The 19,984-nt window shown below is 38.9% G+C and overlaps 1 protein-coding gene across 3 annotated transcripts in view; it reads right to left on the bottom strand.

The window, feature by feature from the left end:
- ADAMTSL1 (ADAMTS like 1) overlaps positions 1-19,984 on the bottom strand; it is a 470,685-nt gene that overhangs the window by 288,083 nt on the left and 162,618 nt on the right. For all 3 annotated transcript variants that reach the window (XM_067744472.1, XM_067744473.1, XM_067744474.1), the window contains exons 6-7: positions 8,205-8,279; positions 4,516-4,673 (exon numbers count right to left, since the gene is read on the bottom strand). In XM_067744472.1, the coding sequence (XP_067600573.1) occupies positions 4,516-4,673; positions 8,205-8,279 (233 nt within the window). The remainder of the gene's footprint in view (positions 1-4,515; positions 4,674-8,204; positions 8,280-19,984) is intronic.

Genomic DNA, 19,984 nt, shown 5'->3' with positions numbered 1-19,984 from the left:
GCTCTAGAATGTCTGGCTTACAACAATGATTTTCCCTTTGTATGAAAATAGGTTGACCAGTATGGGGTCCATCTAGAGACAGGCTGAGTGGCACGGTGAAATCAACTGGGAATTAAACATTTGCCAAAGCTCAGCCTCCACCGGAGAAAAGAGTCGGTGATTTCAATCCTACCTGAGATTCACAGGATGCCCAAGTCTCACAAAGTGTGTGTTCATCACATTAGCTTGTAGCAAGCATCTATAGCTTTTACTATCCATTTAAATTTGGTACTTAATGATATGCACCACTATTTCAAAATTTCCTATTCAGTGTTTTATCTGTCAAATGGCATTATGAGCTAGGAGAGGGCAGATACCATATTTCGAAATCAATCTGCCCCACGCATGAAAGCATCTCTTGAAAGAAGAATATACATGGAAGTTCTATAAACTTACTTGATGAAGTGAACTCTCATAACTTTGCATGTGTGATTTCTGTCCAGGGCCCCCTCCTATTGTGCCCCCTTTAATAAAAACAATTCTGGGGTGTGCTGAATTATGTACAGGGTAATGCTCAAGGCTGTCCAGAAAGAAGTATGAAGGCATCAGCTCTGCCTAATGCCCTAACTTTGAGAATAGAAACACTAGCTTTCTATTCCCTAGAGTACTTAGGCAAAAACTGGGATAATGCCGATCTTCCTAACCAAATTCCCCAACTGTGGAAGTGTAATGCATTTAGAAAATTATCCTCTGTAGGAAATACCTGTTCTCTGATTGTCAGTGCATGCACTGTGAATCAGTGTTCTTAGCTTTGAATACGCTGATGGTTTACTATTATGCTGTGTACTTCTGCTACTTTGGTGGCTTGGGTACTCATCAGTCACTTTTCTCTCCAGCTAATATGGCTTTCTTAAATTTTAAAAATGGGCACGAACCGAGTATGTATAAATATACCTTAGCTGCTTTCACAAGTAGAGCTAAGTTCAGTGTTCGAATAAAGACTGGGCTATGACCAAAAAAACCCCTCTTCTAATCTGGGAAGGTCCTTATCTTTCACTGAGTCAGTAGCTTCAGAAAAGATACACATGGCTTGGTAAGGGAAGAAGAGTATGCTAAGCCAGACAATCATCTAGCCAATAGCCAATCACCCCTAACAATGAATGTGATTATAGGTGTCACAGCCAGGCTATGCCCACCTCTATGTGTCTTAGAGCTATACCTGCCAAACTGTTCCTGGGTGTACCACTTGTAAATCAATCAGCCTCTGACTATCTTCAGAGAAGCAGTTTTCTGCCATTGTGTAGACAGAGTATCGTGATAAGTCTGACTGGAAGTTAAAGCATTTGAAAGAGATGGAAAGGAAGTCACTTGGTTCTGTTTGCTTTTATACACACTATCTCATTCAATTCCTTACAAAGGCTCTATGGGGGGAGATTTTATCACCATTTTTCAAATGAGTAAATAGGCTCAAGGAGGTGAAACAACATACTCAAGGTCACACCCCCAGTAAGTAGGAGAATATACAAAATTCTAGAGTGTTTATCCTTTTTACCCCTCTACACGAGCATTGCCAAAAATGTATAGCCAGTGTATGAAGTACAAATTTTTGGAAGACATGTTCCCGTAGGAGGTAAGATGAGCGTTTAGTCCATTTTTAAAGGCGGCCAGGAAAAGAGATTCCAAAAATAATTTTGGAACCAATCGTAATATATAAGAATTCTCACTGTGAGAAAATCTTCCTTACGTGCAAAAAAGTCTTTTCCTTTTAAATAAACAAAAATGGTACTTTGGCAATAAACTTCCAAGGAGATGTTGATAAACGACCATTCTGATCCCTATGCGTTTCATTTAGAAAGGAAGTTGTTACTTAAATTAATGTATAATGCAAAAGAGATTATACTTTGAATGACACTGAAAACTGAATTACAAACTATGTGTATAATTTCTAAGCACCTAAATCATGAAAGATGGCAAATAAGCAAATGACAATCTTTCATTTTCAGCTATTTCCTGGGGAAAATTAAGGGAGAAAATGTTGCTTTATTATAAATCACTGGCAAAAAAGGTAATTTTCTTCTTTTTCCCTGTATCTCCTTACATTATCTGGCTCATTTTCAAGTTTGAGTAAAAGTATTTAAAAATTATATAATCTATTTTAGAATAAGTTTACATTTATTTGATCCTGATATTTTCTAATGAAACCTTAATCTCCTCTCATTTGCAACCTGAACCTAGGTCACCAAAGAGGATATAATGCAAAAGACAGTAAAATGATAGCTCAGCCTGTTTCTGAAAGAAGATACTTACAGGTGCCAAGAATCTAGAAAAGCATCAAAAAGTTCCTCAAAGTTCATTTTTCCTTTAATATGTACATTTATACATAGAAGAAAAAATACCCTCTTAGAAGCAACACAGAATACTAAAAAGGGTTTTGAGCCAGAAGTAGAGACATGATCTTTGGTCCCGGCTTGTCACTGGTGTGAGCTAGGGCACATCACTCAACTTCCCTCAGATTCAGTGTCCTTTCAGGAAGGATAAAGATGTCACAACTGTCCCACTTCAGCAACTGCCATGTGGTAAAAGTCCCTTATTCATCCAGCACTTGTCAGAATTTTTACGGAGATATGAAGACAGATATGATTCTGCCCCTGCCCTTGAGGAACACGAAGAGGGGAGATGTGATGGAAACTGGAATTTGAGGTCAAGTCATAGAATGCTTCTGGAAGGAGAAAGTCCTGAAGTACAAGTATGAGTTAGTGAAGAAAATGGGGGAAGAAAAGATAAGAGCATCGCAGACAGAGGACACAGCATTACGCAAAGGTAATGCGTTATGTGAGTGCAAGATGTTGGGGGACTTGCCAGTCATTCAGTTGACTGAAACAGAGAGGAAAAGTCAAAGCTGAGGTTGGAAAGGTAGACAGAATCCAGATTATTGAGAGTAACAGATGCTGGGCTATGGATTTGCATTTTAATCCCAAAGCAATGAGTGGAGGTGAGGGGCAACGCAGGAGCACGAATAGGGTTAACTCACTCCGGTTTTTGGAAAACTCACTCTGAAGGTAACATGGACAATGGGTCAGAGGCTGGGAAGCTAATTCAGAGCCCATCGCATTAGTTCAGGTGAGAAATTCAAAGACCTAACCTAAGACAGTGGTGGCAAGGATGGAGAAGAAAGAACAGTCTTCAGAGATGGTATGGAGGTAGAGCTGACAAAGTTTAATGTCTAACTAGGGGTGTATAGGAGAAGGGAATTGGTGTGAATCAGAGGTTTCTGATTTGGCTGGGTAAATAGTGTATTGTTCCACAAGATAAGAATTAAAGAAGATGAAGTAGGTTTCTGGGGCTAGACAAGTCCAATTTTGGACACACTGAGCTCACTGTACCTGTGGGTGATGTGCAGAAGGCAGCTGGACATATGAAATGCATTTGACAATTCTGTGAACTGTTCAAATATGTACGATATTACTTGAAATCCATTCTATATTTTCAGTCTGTGTATTAACTCTAGAAAATTACTAGGGAAATTAGTAAAAGTGGTTTATTCTAAGGGCTTCAAGAAATTAAAGCATCTCTCATTCTTTTACTGTATTTGTTTGTTCAACTGAAATTATTTAACTACCTACCACATCACTTCTATTGGGAGCTATCTCTGACGGTTTGTGGCTTCTTGTTCACGGTCATGTAACTGGCATCTGGACTGGATTAAAGGGGCTACCATGCAGATGGAGACAGAGGACGGACTCTGGAACCCTTCTTGCATGCAGCCTCACTGCCTATCACATTTCCAACCTGCATCCTTACTTCCAGCTGCCATGGGATCATCAAGCCTTAGCTTAAATCAAATGTCCTCTGGCTCCAGATCCTATGATGAGAAATTTATGGAGTCCTGGACACATTACAAGTTCTACAGCTTTACAGCTGAAATCCTTCAGGTCCTTCTGACCTACTGAAGGCAAAAATATGCTTTATTTTTACTGGTATTCCCAAACGGTCTTCTAGTGTGTACATTTTTCCTACAGAACATGTATGTTGCTTCCAGCAATGTGTTTTATATTACCTTGAAGAGTAGGGAAGCTCTGACAGAAGGAAACAACTTGGTATTGCTGCCAGTAGAAGAGGGGAAAAAACCTTGCAACTGGAAGCATGATCAAGCCTATAGATCATTAATTAATCTTTCTCTTTGACAGCAGATACCTTATGTGAGTCAACGACTGTATCCTAAGTTGTTTTAAAAACAGTTTATATCCCTCAACGAATGATATGTTGGCTTTTTGAGTGGGGTCTTTTTATTAACTTATACACACACAAATATATATATATATATATATATATTTTTTTTTTTTTTTTCCTAGAACCTTAAAATTTTTGCATGTTCTTATAAAGTCTAGGATGTAGCTCAACACCCTTGAATTAAACATTTCCTGGATAACAAGCTTTCCAAATCTATGTCAAAACCTAAAGTCTCTCTCTCTTCAGGGGATTATAAGTAACACCAGTTGGAGGTAGCTCGAAAACAAGGTACCTAAATGGGCTTACCTTGACAATGAAATCTGCCGTAAGTGGTCCAGCCATTCTCAGTATCTCTTTGTCTGGAAATTTTTGGAAGTCCACAGTAGAATTGTCCACAAGAAAGATGCCTGTAGAGCTGAGACTGTTTTCACCTTTAGCCCCCTGGAGGGTTTTGGTTTCCAGATCTACATAATCAAACACATGAAGAGGAGAGAAAGATGTTCCCAGGGCTACCACAGACCACATGCAAGCACACCTCAAGCAAAAGAACTTTGTCAGGGAGAAGTATTACTCTTTATATGGCTGACATAATTGAAATGTGATAGAAACAAAATATATGGGCACCTCTGGATCACAGAGGAATTTATGCAGCAAATGAAGTTATTTTAAAACTCATTAGCCAAGCATTCAGGGCTCCCTGTCAAGAAATCTTTGATTCCCTGGATGACTTCCTTTGGGTACCTTACTTTATCACAATCCTATTCTTTTGACTAAACCGTCTCCCATACATATCTTATTGATTTCAGGCTTTATGGCCCTCCGTCTAGAATACCCTGAAGTTTCCCTTTTGCTCTATGAGGCCCAGGGTGCCTCTCTGAGTTCCTTCAGCACTCACTGTGAGACCTGATATTCATGTATTACTTTGTATTTATTTATACTTTCTGGTTACTTATTGAATTGTGGTATTGCTCAAAATAAAGAAACTATAGTGACTTAAGGACAGGGAACTAACTATCCTCTTTACTTCTCTTTCTTTTTAAAATCCTTTTTATTACTTCACTCAGTCTTATACACATATATGATGTTTCACAAAAACTCAAGACAGAGAGAGGAACTTGATCCCTGGAGCACTCCGATCTGAATTTGCCCAATGACAAAGCCTAGGAAGCATCTTTTGTTTTAGGAAGTCAGAGCGTGCTGAGGATGAGGGTAATTATGATATATATGTTTCAAAGTAGGTTAAGTTCTCATGTGATTGAGTATTTTAGAATAATTGCCTCCTGTGTGATGAAAGACGGACAGACTAAGTCTAACGATGGTTTGTAAAACTTGCACAAGGACCCTTGGTTTTGGCAGGGGTTCTTTAGCAGAAAGATGGGGTGCCTGGGTAGGGATCTGGGTCTCCCACCCACATTCAATCAGAATGACTCCCCTCTTATGTGTTTTACAGATTGAGGTTTTGGGGTTAAGGACAATTTTAAGGTCTCTGGAAGCACTAAGGTACCTAATGTATTTGCACTAAATTATTCTAGATGTTGTCTACTTCAAGTTCTCTACTAGAAGGAATACCAACAGGTAGAAAATGCTGGTGTCCCATTAAATGCCCATGCCCCTCAGATGAAGTCCTGTAGCCTTTCTCTGGGAGTAGGTCTGGCTTTCCTCCCCTGTCCCAGGGCTGAGAGGACCTCACAGAATAAAAGGCACATTGAGAGAACGCTGGAGCGGGAGAACCACAGTGGTTGTCATCAATAAAGCAGCAGCATCTCTGTATCTCCTTCCTCTAGCCTTCACTCCTCGAGCTGCCTTCCATGCATTTGCACTCATTTGTGGAAGTATCTCCAGGACATTAAATTAACCTAGTTTTGGAAAACTCTTGGAGGTCTAAGCCTGAGTATCTGATTCAATTTTATCACCAGGCCTCCCAGAAGTACCTCCCAGGTACTTCTGATTAAAGATGAGCTGGACCTGGACAGACGGTCTACTCTTCTCGTTTGGCCCTCCTTAACTCTTGCTGAGGTTGGTCCCATACTGGGCCAGCTTCTGGGAGTGAAGGTAAAAGGGTTGCCAGAGAAACAAGGCATCATTTATTTACACATTCATTTTGCTGAGTTATATTCCAAATACAAAAACAAAATAGCAAAAAAAAAATAGAAACCTCCTTGGCTATACAAATGTTACCAAGAGTATGCCTTTTGAAGGAAAAAGCAGATTCCATTTTGCTTTTAATCATTTATGACTATCATCTGACACTTTACCTATCAAATCCTTAGAGCAATTAAACCAAACAAGGCCAATTCTTCAGCTTCTCAGTGATCACATAATTAGGAAGTCCGGGAGGCCAGACTAATTCATTTATAAAAATGAATCCTCTTTACTAATTCACAATAATCATAAAGTAAGTCTGGGAGGCTAGACTAATTCATTTATAAAAATGAATTTTCCTCTTACACCTCTTCCCTTGGGTTCTTTCTTTTGCAATGAGGAGTAAGTCGCCCACTTGGTGATGCATTAGTCTGGATGTTTTATTTTAGCCTCTCACTGCACAGAAAAATACTGTTTCTGACTGAGGTTGTTACACCAGCAGTTAATTCTGTCCAATTCTTAAGAGGAAAAACAAATCATTTGAATGGTAACAGTGTACACACATATATCATCCTTTGACACATGAGCAATATATTTTGGGGGGATGTTCAGGGTTAGAAAAGCACTTGGATCCATGTAACGTGGCTTCTCAGCATCTTTTGACCTCGCCTGAACTGTACTTTACTTATTCCTTTATGTCACATGAACTCTCAAAGCCCACCTTTCCCATGAAATGTACTTATTTTTATTTTTAGAAAGGCTTCTGTCGGCTATCTGAACTTTCACAGGCTCCAATTTGTCCAGTTTGTCTTTTTGGAATGATTTCATTTATAATCCAATTGCCAAAAGATAATGCATGCTACCTAAATTGGCTTCTTAGGCATGTGTGTGGGAGGGAAGAGAGAGCAGAACATGATAGATGGCTTTGGAGGAACCTAGGAAAAATCATAGCAGAGGAGATCAGAAATGCTCAAGGGACCAACTGAAGTGAAGTCTTTCAGTGAAAGTGAATTTTGCAGAAAAAGCTAACATATCCTCTCCTACCCCTTCCCTGGTTAATAGTCTATAATTTTCTGCTTGTAATTTACAGGTCTACATCTAAACAGCACTACATGGTAATAAAAAAAAAAGATGTGGCTGTGTACTGCTGGCTTGCCATGACTGAAGATCAATTCTTGCACAAACTCTGGTGGGACCATGCTACCATTTGTTCTTTGGGGTTACGATTACCCTTCAATCTTGAATTCCAAAAGCTATCTTCAAGACGTTAGGGTCTTGCATTATCTTTACGACATGGGATGCTTAACTAGATCACATGGTTGTCTTCAAATGCCACAGGGTTAAGGCTGTTTGGAGTTTCTGTGTTCCCCTGAATTGATAAAGTAATGGAGCCTAAGAGTAGGAATTAAAAGAGAAAGAATGAAGGAGAGGGAGGGAAGGTTGAAAAGAAGAAGAAAAAAGAAAGAGGTGAGGCAAGGAAAACATTGAGAATGACTGGAGAGGAAGAAGAGAGAGAATGAGAAATAATATTCACAAATCATAAACATGTGCTTAACTCATGAACACCCTATTGGAAACATTAATTTTGTATCTTTCAGGATGACTGGCTGGAGGTAATTACCACAGACGTCTCTGCTGTCTCCTAGGCAACCAAAAGATAAACAGAAGCATTCAAAATACCATATTATGATAGAGGATTAAGATTTGTATTTCTAAATCTTAATCTTTTCTGGAAACAAAAAATAAATAATAATGATGTATATGTATAACTGATTCACTTTGTTACAAAGCAGAAACTAACACACCATTGTAAAGCAATTATACTCTAATAAAGATGTAATAAATAAATAAATAAATAAATAATAATGACTAAAATTCCCAATACCCAAAGGACAACAGTGGAGTTTACTTACACAAGTGGTCAGGTCCTTTTAAGACAAGGCGAATATGTCTGCTTCCATAGGGAATAGCAACAACTGTGTCGTCCACTAGAGAGAAATGAAGCAGAGTCTTAAAGCACATAATTTTATACAAAATTACTGATTATCTCCTATATAAATGCACTGATATACATACACTCCCAAACAATAATCTTTTAAAAAAGTGTTTACAATGTGAACACCAATATGTGGGAATCAAAATTTCCACTTTCTTCAAAATAAAATATACTGAAAAAGCTGGTCACTGGCTAACTCATGGGGGATCTGGCCTTCGAAAAAATACATGAATTTTGATACATTGAAAATGAATTTGTTGGGCTTCCCTGGTGGCGCAGTGGTTGAGAGTCTGCCTGCTGATGCAGGGGACATGGGTTCGTGCCCTGGTCCGGGACGATCCCACATGCCGCGGAGAGGCTAGGCCCGTGAGCCATGGCCGCTGAGCCTGCGCGTCCGGAGCCTGTGCTCCGCAATGGGAGAGGCCACAATAGTGAGAGGACCACATACCACAAAAAAAAAAAAAAAAAAAAAAAAAAGAATTTGAAAGTGTTCATTTCTGATTTTAAAACCCGATCTTAAATCCTCAGATTTCTCTAGACTGGAGCAATTGTGTAGAATTACAAAAAGAAAATAACTTTTAATGCTCAAAGAAGGACTTTATTATAACAAAATCTGCATATCGCTCTAGCAAAGTAACTGTCTTGGATGAGCAGGACAGTTAAGAATAGAAGACAACCTCTGGCCCTGCCAAGACCGTGTCCTGCCTGATTTCAGATACTCAGACTCCAACTTCACTTTCATCTATGTTGGTGGACCCAAAAGATGGGCATGTCTCAAATATTTGAGGAGGACTTTCAAGATGGTGGAGGAGTAAGATGTATAGAGATCACCTTCCTCCCGACAAATACATCAAAAATACATCTACATGTGGAACAACTCCTACAGAACACCTACTGAATGTGAGCAGAAGACCTCAGACTTCCCAAAAGGGTCTTGGTGCTCCGACCAGGTGTCAGCTCTGAGCCTCTGAGGTGGGAGAGCTGAGTTCAGGACACTGGACCACCAGAGACCTCCCAGCCCCATGTAATATCAATCAGTGAGAGCTCTCCCAGAGATCTCTGTCTCAATGCTAAGACCCAGCTCCACTCAATGACCAGCAAGCTCCAGTGCTGGACACCCCATGCCAAACAACTAGCAAGACAGGAACACAACCACACCCATTAGCAGAGAGGCTGCCTAAAATCATACTAAGTTCACAGACACCCCAAAACACACCACCGGACACGGTCCTGCCCATCAGAAAGACAAGATCCAGCCTCATTCACCAGAACACAGGCACCAGTCCCCTCCACCAGGAAGCCTACACAACCCACTGAACCAACCTTACCCACTGGGGGCAGACACCCAAAACAACGGGAATTACGAACTTGCAGCCTGTGAAAAGGAGACTCCAAACACAGTAAGTTGAGCAAACTAAGAAGACAGAGAAATACACAGCAGATGAAGGAGCAAAGTAAAAACCCACGACAGCAAACAAATGAAAAGGAAATAGTCAGTCTACCTGAAAGAGAATTCAGAGTAATGATAGTAAAGATGATTCAAAATCTTGGAAACAGAATGGAGAAAATACAAGAAATGTTTAACAAGGACCTAGAAGAACTAAAGAGCAAACAAACAATGATGAACAACACAGTAAATGAAATTAAAAATTCTCTAGAAGGAATCAAGAGGAGAATAACTAAGGCAGAAGAACTAATAAGTGACCTGGAAGATAAAGAGTAGAAATAACAACCACAGAGCAGAATAAAGAAAAAACAATGAAAATACTTGAGGGTAGTCTCAGAGACCTCTGGGACAACATTAAACATACCAACATTCGAATTATAGGGGTCCTAGAGAAGAAGTGAAAAAGAAAGCGTCAGAGAAAATATTTGAAGAGATTATAGTTGAAAACTTCCCTAACACGGGAAAGGAAATAGCCAATCAAGTCCAGGAAGCACAGAGTCCCATACAGGATAAATCCAAGGAGAAACACGCCAAGACACATATTAATCAAACTATCAAAAATTAAATACAAAGAAAAAATATTAAAAGCAGCAAGGGAAAAGCAACAAATAACATACAAGGGAATCTTAAGGGGATTCAGCTTAACAGCTGATCATTCAGCAAAAACTCTGCAAGCCAGAAGGGAGTGGAAGGACGTAGTAAAAGTGCTGAAAGGGAAGAACCTACAACCAAGGTTACTCTACCCAGCGAGGATCTCATTCAGATTCGACAGAGAAATTAAAACCTTTACAGACAAGAAAAGCTCAGAGAATTCAGCACCACCAAACCAGCTTTACAACAAATGCTAAATGAACTTCTCTAGGCAGGAAACACAGGAGTGGGAAAAGACCTACAATACAAACCCAAACAAATAGGAAAATGGTAATAGGAACATGTCGATAATTACCTTAAATGTAAATGGATTAAATGCTCCAACCAAAAGACACAGACTGGCTGAATAGATATTAAAAGCAAGACCTGTATATAAGCTGTCTACAAGAGACCCACTGCAGACCCAGGGACACATGCAGACTGAAAGTGAGGGGATGGAAAAAGATATAAATGGAAAATGAAAGAACACTGGAGCAGCAATTCCCATATCAAACAAAACAGACTTTAAAATAAAGACTATTACAAGAGACAAAGAAGGGCATGACATAATGATCAAGGGAACAACCCAAGAAGAAGATATAACGATCGTAAATATTTATGCACTCAACATAGGAGCACCTCAATGCATAAGGCAAATGCTAACAGCCATAAAAGGGGAAATCGACAGTAACACAATCATAGTAGGGTACTTTAACACCTCACTTTCACCAATCGACAGATCATCAATGAAAATAAATAAGGAAACACAAGCTTTAAATGATACATTAAACAAGATGGACTTAATTGATGTTTACAGGACATTCCATCCAAAAACAGCAGAATACACTACCTTCTCAAATGCTCATGGAACATTCTCCAGGATAGATCATATCTTGGGTCACAAATTAAGCCTCAGTAAATTTAAGAAAATTGAAATCATATCAAGTATCTTTTCTGACCACAATGCTATGAGGCTAGACATCAATTACAGGGAAAAAATCTGTAAAAAATACAAACACATGGAGGCTAAACAATATGCTACTAAATAACCAAGAGACCACTGAAGAAATCAAAGTGGAAATCAAAAAATACCTAGAAACAAATGACAATGAAAACATGATGACGAAAAACCTAAGGGAGGAAGCAAAAGCAGTTCTAAGAGGGAAGTTTATAGCTATACAAGCCTACCTCAAGAAACAAGAAAAATCTGAAACAAACAACCTAACCTTACACCTAAAGCAATTAGAGAAAGAGCAACAAAAAAACTCCAAAGTTAGCAGAAGGAAAGAAAACAAAAAAATCAGATCAGAAGTAAATGAAAAAGAAATGAAGGAAATCATAGCAAAGACCAATAAAACTAAAAGCTGGTTCTTCTTTATTTATTTATTTATTTTGCGGTATGCGGGCCTCTCACTGTTGTGGCCTCTCCCGTTGCGGAGCACAGGCTCCGGACACACAGGCTCAGCGGCCATGGCTCATGGGCCCAGCTGCTCCACAGCACGTGGGGCTTCCCGGACCGGGGCACAAACCCGCGTCCCCTGCATTGGCAGGCGGACTCTCAATCACTGTGCCACCAGGGAAACCCTAAAAGCTGGTTCTTTGAGAAGATAAACAAAATTGATAAACAATTAGCCAGACCCATCAAGAAAAAAGAGTGAAGACTCAAATCCATAGAATTAGAAACGGAAAAGGAGAAGTAACAACTGACACTGCAGAAATAGAAAGGATCATGAGAGATTACTACAAGCAACTCTATGCCAATAAAATGGACAACCTGGAAGAAATGGATAAATTCTTAGGAAAGCACAACCTTCTGAGACTGAACCAGGAAGAAACAGGAAATATAAACAGACCAATCACAAGCACTGAAATTGAAACTGTGATTAAAAATCTTCCAACAAACAAAAGTCCAGGACCAGATGGCTTCACAGGCAAATTCTATCAAACTTTTAGAGAAGAGCTAACACCTATCCTTCTCAAACTCTTCCAAAATATAGCAGAGGGAGGAACACTCTCAAACTCATTTTACGAGGCCACCATTACCCTAATACCAAAACCAGACAAAGATGTCACAAAAAAGGAAAACTACAGGCCAATATCACTGATAAACATAGATGCAAAAATCCTCAACAAAATACTAGCAAACAGAATCCAACAGCACATTAAAAGGATCATACACCATGATCAAGTGGGGTTTATCCCAGGAATGCGAGGATTCTTCAACATACTCAAATCAATTAATGTGATACACCATATTAACAAATTGAAGGATAAAAACCACATGATAATCTCAATAGATGCAGAAAAAGCTTTTGACAAAATTCAACACCAACTTATGATAAAAACCCTCCAGAAAGCAGACATAGAGGGAACTTACCTCAACATAACAAAGGCCATATATGACAAACCCACAGCCAACATCATTCTCAATGGAAAAACTGAAACCATTTGCACTAAGATCAGGAACAAAACAAGGGTGCCCACTCTCAGCACTATTATTCAACATGGTTTTGGAAGTTTTAGCCATAGCAATCAGAGAAGAAAAAGAAATAAAAGGAATACAAGTCAGAAAAAAAGAAGTAAACCTGTCACTGTTTGCAGATGACATGACACTATACAGAGAGAATCCTAAAGATGCTACCAGAAAACTACTAGAGCTAATCAATGAATTTGGTAGAGTAGCAGGATACAAAATTAATGCACAGAAATCTTTTGCATTCCTATACATGGATGACGAAAAATCTGGAAGAGAAATTAAACATTCCCATTTACCATTGCAACAAAAAAATAAAATACCCAGGAATAAACCTACCTAAGGACACAAAAGACCTGTATGCAGAAAACTATAAGACACTGATGAAAGAAATGAAAGATGATACAAACAGATGGAGAGATATACCATGTCCTTGGATTGGAAAAATCAACATTATGAAAATGACTATACTACCCAAAGCAATCTACAGATTCAATGCCATACCTATCAAACTACCACTGGCATTTTTCACAGAACTAGAACAAAAAGTTTCACAATCTGTATGGAAACACAAAAGACCCCGAAGAGTCAAAGCAATGTTGAGAAAGAAAAACAGAACTGGAGGAATCAGGCTCCCAGACTTCAGACTATACTACAGAGCTACAGTAATCAAGACAGTATGGTACTGGAACAAGAACACAAATATAGATCAATGGAACAGGATAGAAAGTCAGAGATAAACCCACGCACATATGATCACCTTATCTTTAATAAAGGAGGAAGAATACACAATGGATAAAAGACAGCTCTTCAATTGTGGTGCTGTGAAAACTGGACAGCTAGATGTAAAAGAATGAGATTAGAACACTCCCTAACACCATACACAAAAATAAACTCAAAATGGATTAAAGACCTAAATGTAAGGCCAGACACTATAAAACTCTTAGAGGAAAACACAGGCAGAACACTCTATGACATAAATCACAGCAAGATCCTTTCTGACCCACCTCCTAGAGAAATGGAAAAAAAACAAAAATAAACAAATGGGACCTAATGAAACTTAAAAGCTTTGGCACAGCAAAGGAAACCATAAACAAGATGAAAAGACAACCCTCAGAATGGAAGAAAATATTTGCAAATGAAGCAACTGACAAAGGATTAATCTCCAAAATATACAAGCAGTTCATGCAGCTCAATATAAAAAAAAAAAACAAAACCCAATCCAAAAATGGGCAGAAGACCTAAATAGACATTTCTCCAAAGATATAGAAATTGCCAACAAACACATGAAAGGATGCTCAATATCACTAATCATTAGAGAAATGCAAATCAAAACTGCAGTGAGGTATCACCTCACACCAGTCAGAATGGCCATCATCAAAAAATCTACACACAATAAATGCTGGAGAGGGTGTGGAGAAAAGGGTACCCTCTTGCACTGTTGGTGGGAATTTAAATTGATACAGCCACTATGGAGAATAGTATGGAGGTTCCTTAAAAAACTAAAAATAGAACGACCATACGACCCAGCAATCCCACTACTGGGCATATACCCTGAGAAAACCATAATTTAAAAAGAGTCATATACCACAATATTCACTGCAGCTCTATTTACAATAGCCAGGACATGGAAACAACCTAAGTGTTCATCGACAGATGAATGGATAAAGAAGATGTGGCACATATATACAATGGAATGTTACTCAGCCATAAAAAGAAACGAAATTGAGTTATTTATAGTGAGGTGGATGGACCTAGAGTGTGTCATACAAAGTGAAGTACGTCAGAAAGAAACAAATACTGTATGCTAACACATACATATGGAATCTAAGAAAAAGAAAAAGGTTGGGAAGAACCTAGGGGCAGGACAGGAATAAAGCCACAGACGTAGAGAATGGACTAGAGGACACGGGGAGGGGGAAGGGTAAGCTGGGATGAAGTGAGAGAGTGGCATGGACATATATACACTACCAAATGTAAAATAGATAGCTAGTGGGAAGCAGCCACATAGCACAGGGAGAGCAGCCTGGTGCTTTCTGACCACCTAGAGGGGTGGGATAGTAAGAATGGGAGGGAGACGCAAGAGGGAGGGGATATGGGGATATATGTATACGTATAGCTGATTCACTTTGTTATACAGCAGAAACTAACACAACATTTTAAAGCAATTATTCTCCAATAAAGATGTTAAAAAAAAAAAAGAGAGAATATATTTGTATTTTTTAAACTTTCTAGGCCAGAAATCATGCATTCCAGTTCTTTAATATACTTTACACCAGTGGTCCTGAACCTTCTGGGCACCAAGGACTGGTTTCATGGAAGAAAATTTTTCCATGGCCGGGCACTGGGAGGGGAGAAAGGTTTAAGCGGTAATGCGAGCGATGGGGAGTGGCAGATGAAGCTTCGCTCGTTCACCTGCAGCTCACCTCTTGCTGTGCGGCCCGGTTCCTAACAGGCCTTGCACCGGTACCAGTCCGCGGCCCAGTGGTTGGGGGCCCCTGCTTTACACTAACTACATCTAATACTATATATAGTGAATGTCCCATAAATGGTTATTAACATTCCCCTGACACGCCCTCTTTATTTCGAAAATTAAAAAAAAATTGACTGATTTAGAGATTATTTTAAAAATTATTTAATTTTCATCCTACTTGAAAACTTAGCCATAATTCAGTGGAAGCAGTCCTCAATTCTACATCTGTTAAAAAATTAGAGGTGTATTACACACATCCCAAACACATCACAGGCATTTTTATTTAGAACTCTACTTGTGACAATAATACCTTATATTTACATGGCACTGAAGAGTTTCACTTCTCCTACAATATACTATTTATTCCTTCACCCCAAACCTGTAACATGGGCGAAGAGGATGCTACCATCCCGATTTTAGGATGAAGAAATCAAGCCTCTGAGAAGTATAATGAGTAACCCAAGGTCAAAGAACAGGGGGGTATTCCAGAAGACGAGGGAAAGCCAGTTATTTTTAAACTCACCAGCATATTCAGAAGCTCTGTGGAATTCTGTTTCACGTATATCTTTCTAATATTATACATTACCATCCTATCACTGGAAGAATTTCATTTAAATAAAGGAATCCCCAAAGCTAGCCAATTTCTCTGAATCTTAACATACTGTCTTTAGGAGAACTTAATTTCAATAAAGGAATTTCAAAAGTTCCTTAACTTCTCTGATCCTTAGTTTCTCTGTAAAACAGGGAAAGCAACACCTACTTTATAATGTTGTTGTGAACAGATATAGGTATGGCTATAGATATGTATACCATATACAGATGTACAGCATGGAACACAGTATTTTGTAAATATCATTTTATCTCTCTATTCCAAGTCTCTTTAAGGATAGGAACTGAAACACCGTTTATTTTTTAAATGCTCCAAGACCCCTAGCACATAGCCAGCTGAATGAGAAATTAGAATCATATGCTCTCAATTCCTTCCCTAAAAGGTTACATTTATCAAGTTTTCTACAATGTTGAATATGCTATACACACTACAACATTTTAGCTGTTTTTAATGTCAGACATTGTTAAAGAAAAGGTTGAATTTCGGATAGCTAAGTGTTTGTGGCATAGAAGAACATAATACTTAAGGGGAATATAGAAAAGGAACAACAAATGTTCAGACTGGGCTCACAGAGCTTTAAATGCCTTGTATAAAGACATGGGTTTTTAAGTTTACAAAAGCAATTCAAAGCTGTTAAGACAATGGGATTTCTAGAAATAGAAAGTCTTTGTTGATCCACAGGTCAAGTAAAGTGCAAGTAGAAGGAAAGCTTTCTGTTTGGCTCTGCAGTGCTCAGCAGCGGGCTTCTGACCCCCACATGGCGCAGGCAGCCTCCCTCTTGTTCTGCTGAGAAGTGACTCACATTCCACAAGCATGGGCATTAACGCAAGCTTTTGGCTGACACAGTCGCCTTTGTATACTCCCCGAGGAAGATGGGGAGGAACCTACAAGGTTGTTGAGGGAAGAGGGTAGGATGGAGAGAGCAGGCCAGGCAAGCATGGAATATTTGCAGATGCCTCTGCACTTGCCAAGTCAAAGAGAAATACAGAGAACTTAGGCTGGTGCCAACCTGAACAGTCAGCAGTACACGGCACCAGACGTAGGAAGAGTCACAGCCTATTCTTCTGTGGTTCTATAAAGGGCTAATAGACAACTGGCAGGTCATCAGGCAAGCAGCAAATTCATTATTTTATTCCACAGATATTTTTTGAGTGTCTCCTAGTGTCAGGCTTCACACTAAGTACCACATAATCAGCGACAAAGAAGACAAAGCATCAGCCCTACAAGATGGTTCCTGAAATAGGGACCTGAGATAAAATATGCAGGGAAATACCACACACTATACCCCAATCATGGAAATTCCAAAGCACATTAATTACTATCTTAAGATCCCTGAAACAAAGAAATCCATTTCACTCTATTTAACTGTGTTCCCAATGTGTTTACCCAGGGAAACATTTTCTTACGTATCATCTTTTCACACCAGCTGATACGTCTCAGAATATACTTTAAGATATCGTGCTCTTCATTTGCCAAACAGAAAGAGAGGAAAAAATATATATTTTTATTTGCTGCATGTTGATAAAAAGCCAGTCTTTGAGCTGTAGATTTATTAATTATTGTCTCATTTGATGATAAATTCTCAATGATTAGAGATGGGTTGGAAGATTCTTCTACTTGCCATTTAATACAGTACTGTGCACAGAGAGGTGTTTAAGACATTGGAAAAGAGGGTATGGAAAAAAGGGAACCCTCCTACACTGCTGGTGGGAATGTAAATTAGTATAGCCACTATGGAGAACAGTATGGAGGTTCCTTAAAAAACTAAAAATAGAGCTACCATATGATCCAGCAATCCCACTCCTGGGCATATATATGGAGAAAACCATAATTCAAAAAGATACATGCACCCCAATGTTCATTGCAGCACTATTTACAGTAGCCAAGACATGGAAACAACTTAAATGCCCATCGACAGAGGAATGGATAAAGACGATTCCAGTATACAATGGACTATTACACAGCCATAAACAAGAATGAAATAATGCCATTTGTAGCAATATGGATGAAACTAGAGATTATCATATTAAGCGAAGTAAGTCAGACAAATATCATGTGATACCACTTATATGTGGTATCTAAAAAAATGATACAAATGAACTTATTTACAAAACAGAAATAGACTCACAGACATAGAAAACAAACTTATGGTTACCAAAGGGGGTAAGGGGGGTCGGAGGTGGGGAACAGATAAATTAGGAGTTTGGGATTAACATATATACATTACTATATATAAAATAAACAACAAGGACCTACTGTATAGCACAGGGAACTATATTAGTATCTTGTAATAACTTATAATGGAAAAGAATCTGCAGAAGAATATGTGTATATGTGTAACTGAATCACTTTGCTGTATGCCTGAAACTAAGACAACATTGTAAATTAACTATACTTCAATTTAAAAAATGGTTAAAAATAGACACTGGAGAATGTTTGAGAGGGCTGGTTTCATCACCTGCCTTCTCAATGATTAATTTAGTTGGTATGGCTGGCAAGGCAGGTGGCTACATTCTCTCTCACCGTATTGTGCATTCCTTGGGTAACCTTCCAATAAAGGCACACTGCACTATGTTCAAATGAATCTGCTCTAATGTATTCTGGCTTTCTTGACAGAACCATGATGCCAATCATCAAAATATATTTAAAGGTTATTAATCAACAATTCTGAAAGACCTGCTTCAGAAATTAGATAACCTCTTTCTCAGTTAAATGGACAAACTTTCCATGGGAATCATAAATTCTGTCATTTCACATATATGGGATACAAAAGCTCTTTCTCAAGAACACTGTACTCAAGGATTGTACCTAAAAGATTTCCTTAAAAAATCTACAGGTGTATATACATTCCACAACTTTCTATAAACATTTTAGATTTGGTGGGTTTTTTTTTGACAAGGGGATGGGATGCTCTTTGATTTTACTTTTCTTCAATTTTTTATACAGTCCAGTCTATTAATTTTTTTAATGGATTTTTTTTGACTTGAATAATATATATATGTATTTTAATACAGCAGGTTCTTATCAGTCATCAATTTTATATACATCAGTGTATATATGTCAATCCTAATTGCCCAATTCATCACACCACCACCACCACCCCACGCCCCTTTCCCCCCAGGGTGTCCATACGTTTGTTCTCTATATCTGTGTCTCAATTTCTGCCCTGCAAACCGGTTCATCTGTACCATTTTTCTAGGTTCCACATTGATGTGTTAATATACGATATTTGTTTTTCTCTTTCTGACTTACTTCACTCTGTATGACAGTCTCTAGATCCATCCACGTCTCAACAAATGACTCAATTTCCTTCCTTTATATGGTTGAGTAGTATTCCACTGTACATATGTACCACATCTTCTTTATCCATTTGTCTGTCAATGGGCATTTAGCTTGCTTCCATGACCTTGCTATTGTAAAGAGTGCTGCAATGAACACTGGGGTGCATGTGCCTTTTTTTTTTTTTTTTTGCAGTACACGGTCCCCTCACTGCTGTGGCCTCTCCCATTGCAGAGCACAGGGTCCAGACGCACAGGCTCAGCAGCCATGGCTAACGGGCCCAGCCGCTCCGCGGCATGTGGGATCTTCCCGGACTGGGGCACGAACCCGTGTCCCCTGCATCGGCAGGCAGACTCTCAACCACTGCACCACCAGGGAAGCCCCATGTGCCTTTTTGAATTATGGTTTTCTCTGCGTATATGCCCAGTAGTGGGATTGCTGGATCATATGGTAATGCTATTTTTAGATTTTTAAGGAACCTCCATACTGTTCTCCATAGTGGCTGTATCAATTTAAATTCCCACCAACAGTGCGAGAGGATTCCCTTTTTTCCACACCCTCTCCAGCATTAGTTGTTTGTAGATTTTCTGATGATACCCATTCTAACTGGTGTGAGGTGATACCTCACTGTAGTTTTGATTTGCATTTCTCTAATAATTAGTGATGTTGAGCAGCATTTCATGTGCTTCTTGGCCATCTGTATATCTTCTTTGGAGAAATGTATGTTTAGGACTTCTGCCCATTTTTGGATTGTTTTTTTTTTTAATATTGAGCTGCATGAGCTG

The sequence above is a fragment of the Pseudorca crassidens genome, chromosome 7 (genome assembly GCF_039906515.1).
Source record: "Pseudorca crassidens isolate mPseCra1 chromosome 7, mPseCra1.hap1, whole genome shotgun sequence".
Taxonomy (NCBI): domain Eukaryota; kingdom Metazoa; phylum Chordata; class Mammalia; order Artiodactyla; family Delphinidae; genus Pseudorca; species Pseudorca crassidens.
Note: the sequence above shows the minus strand (reverse complement) of the source record. Positions and strands in the feature narration are given on the sequence as shown.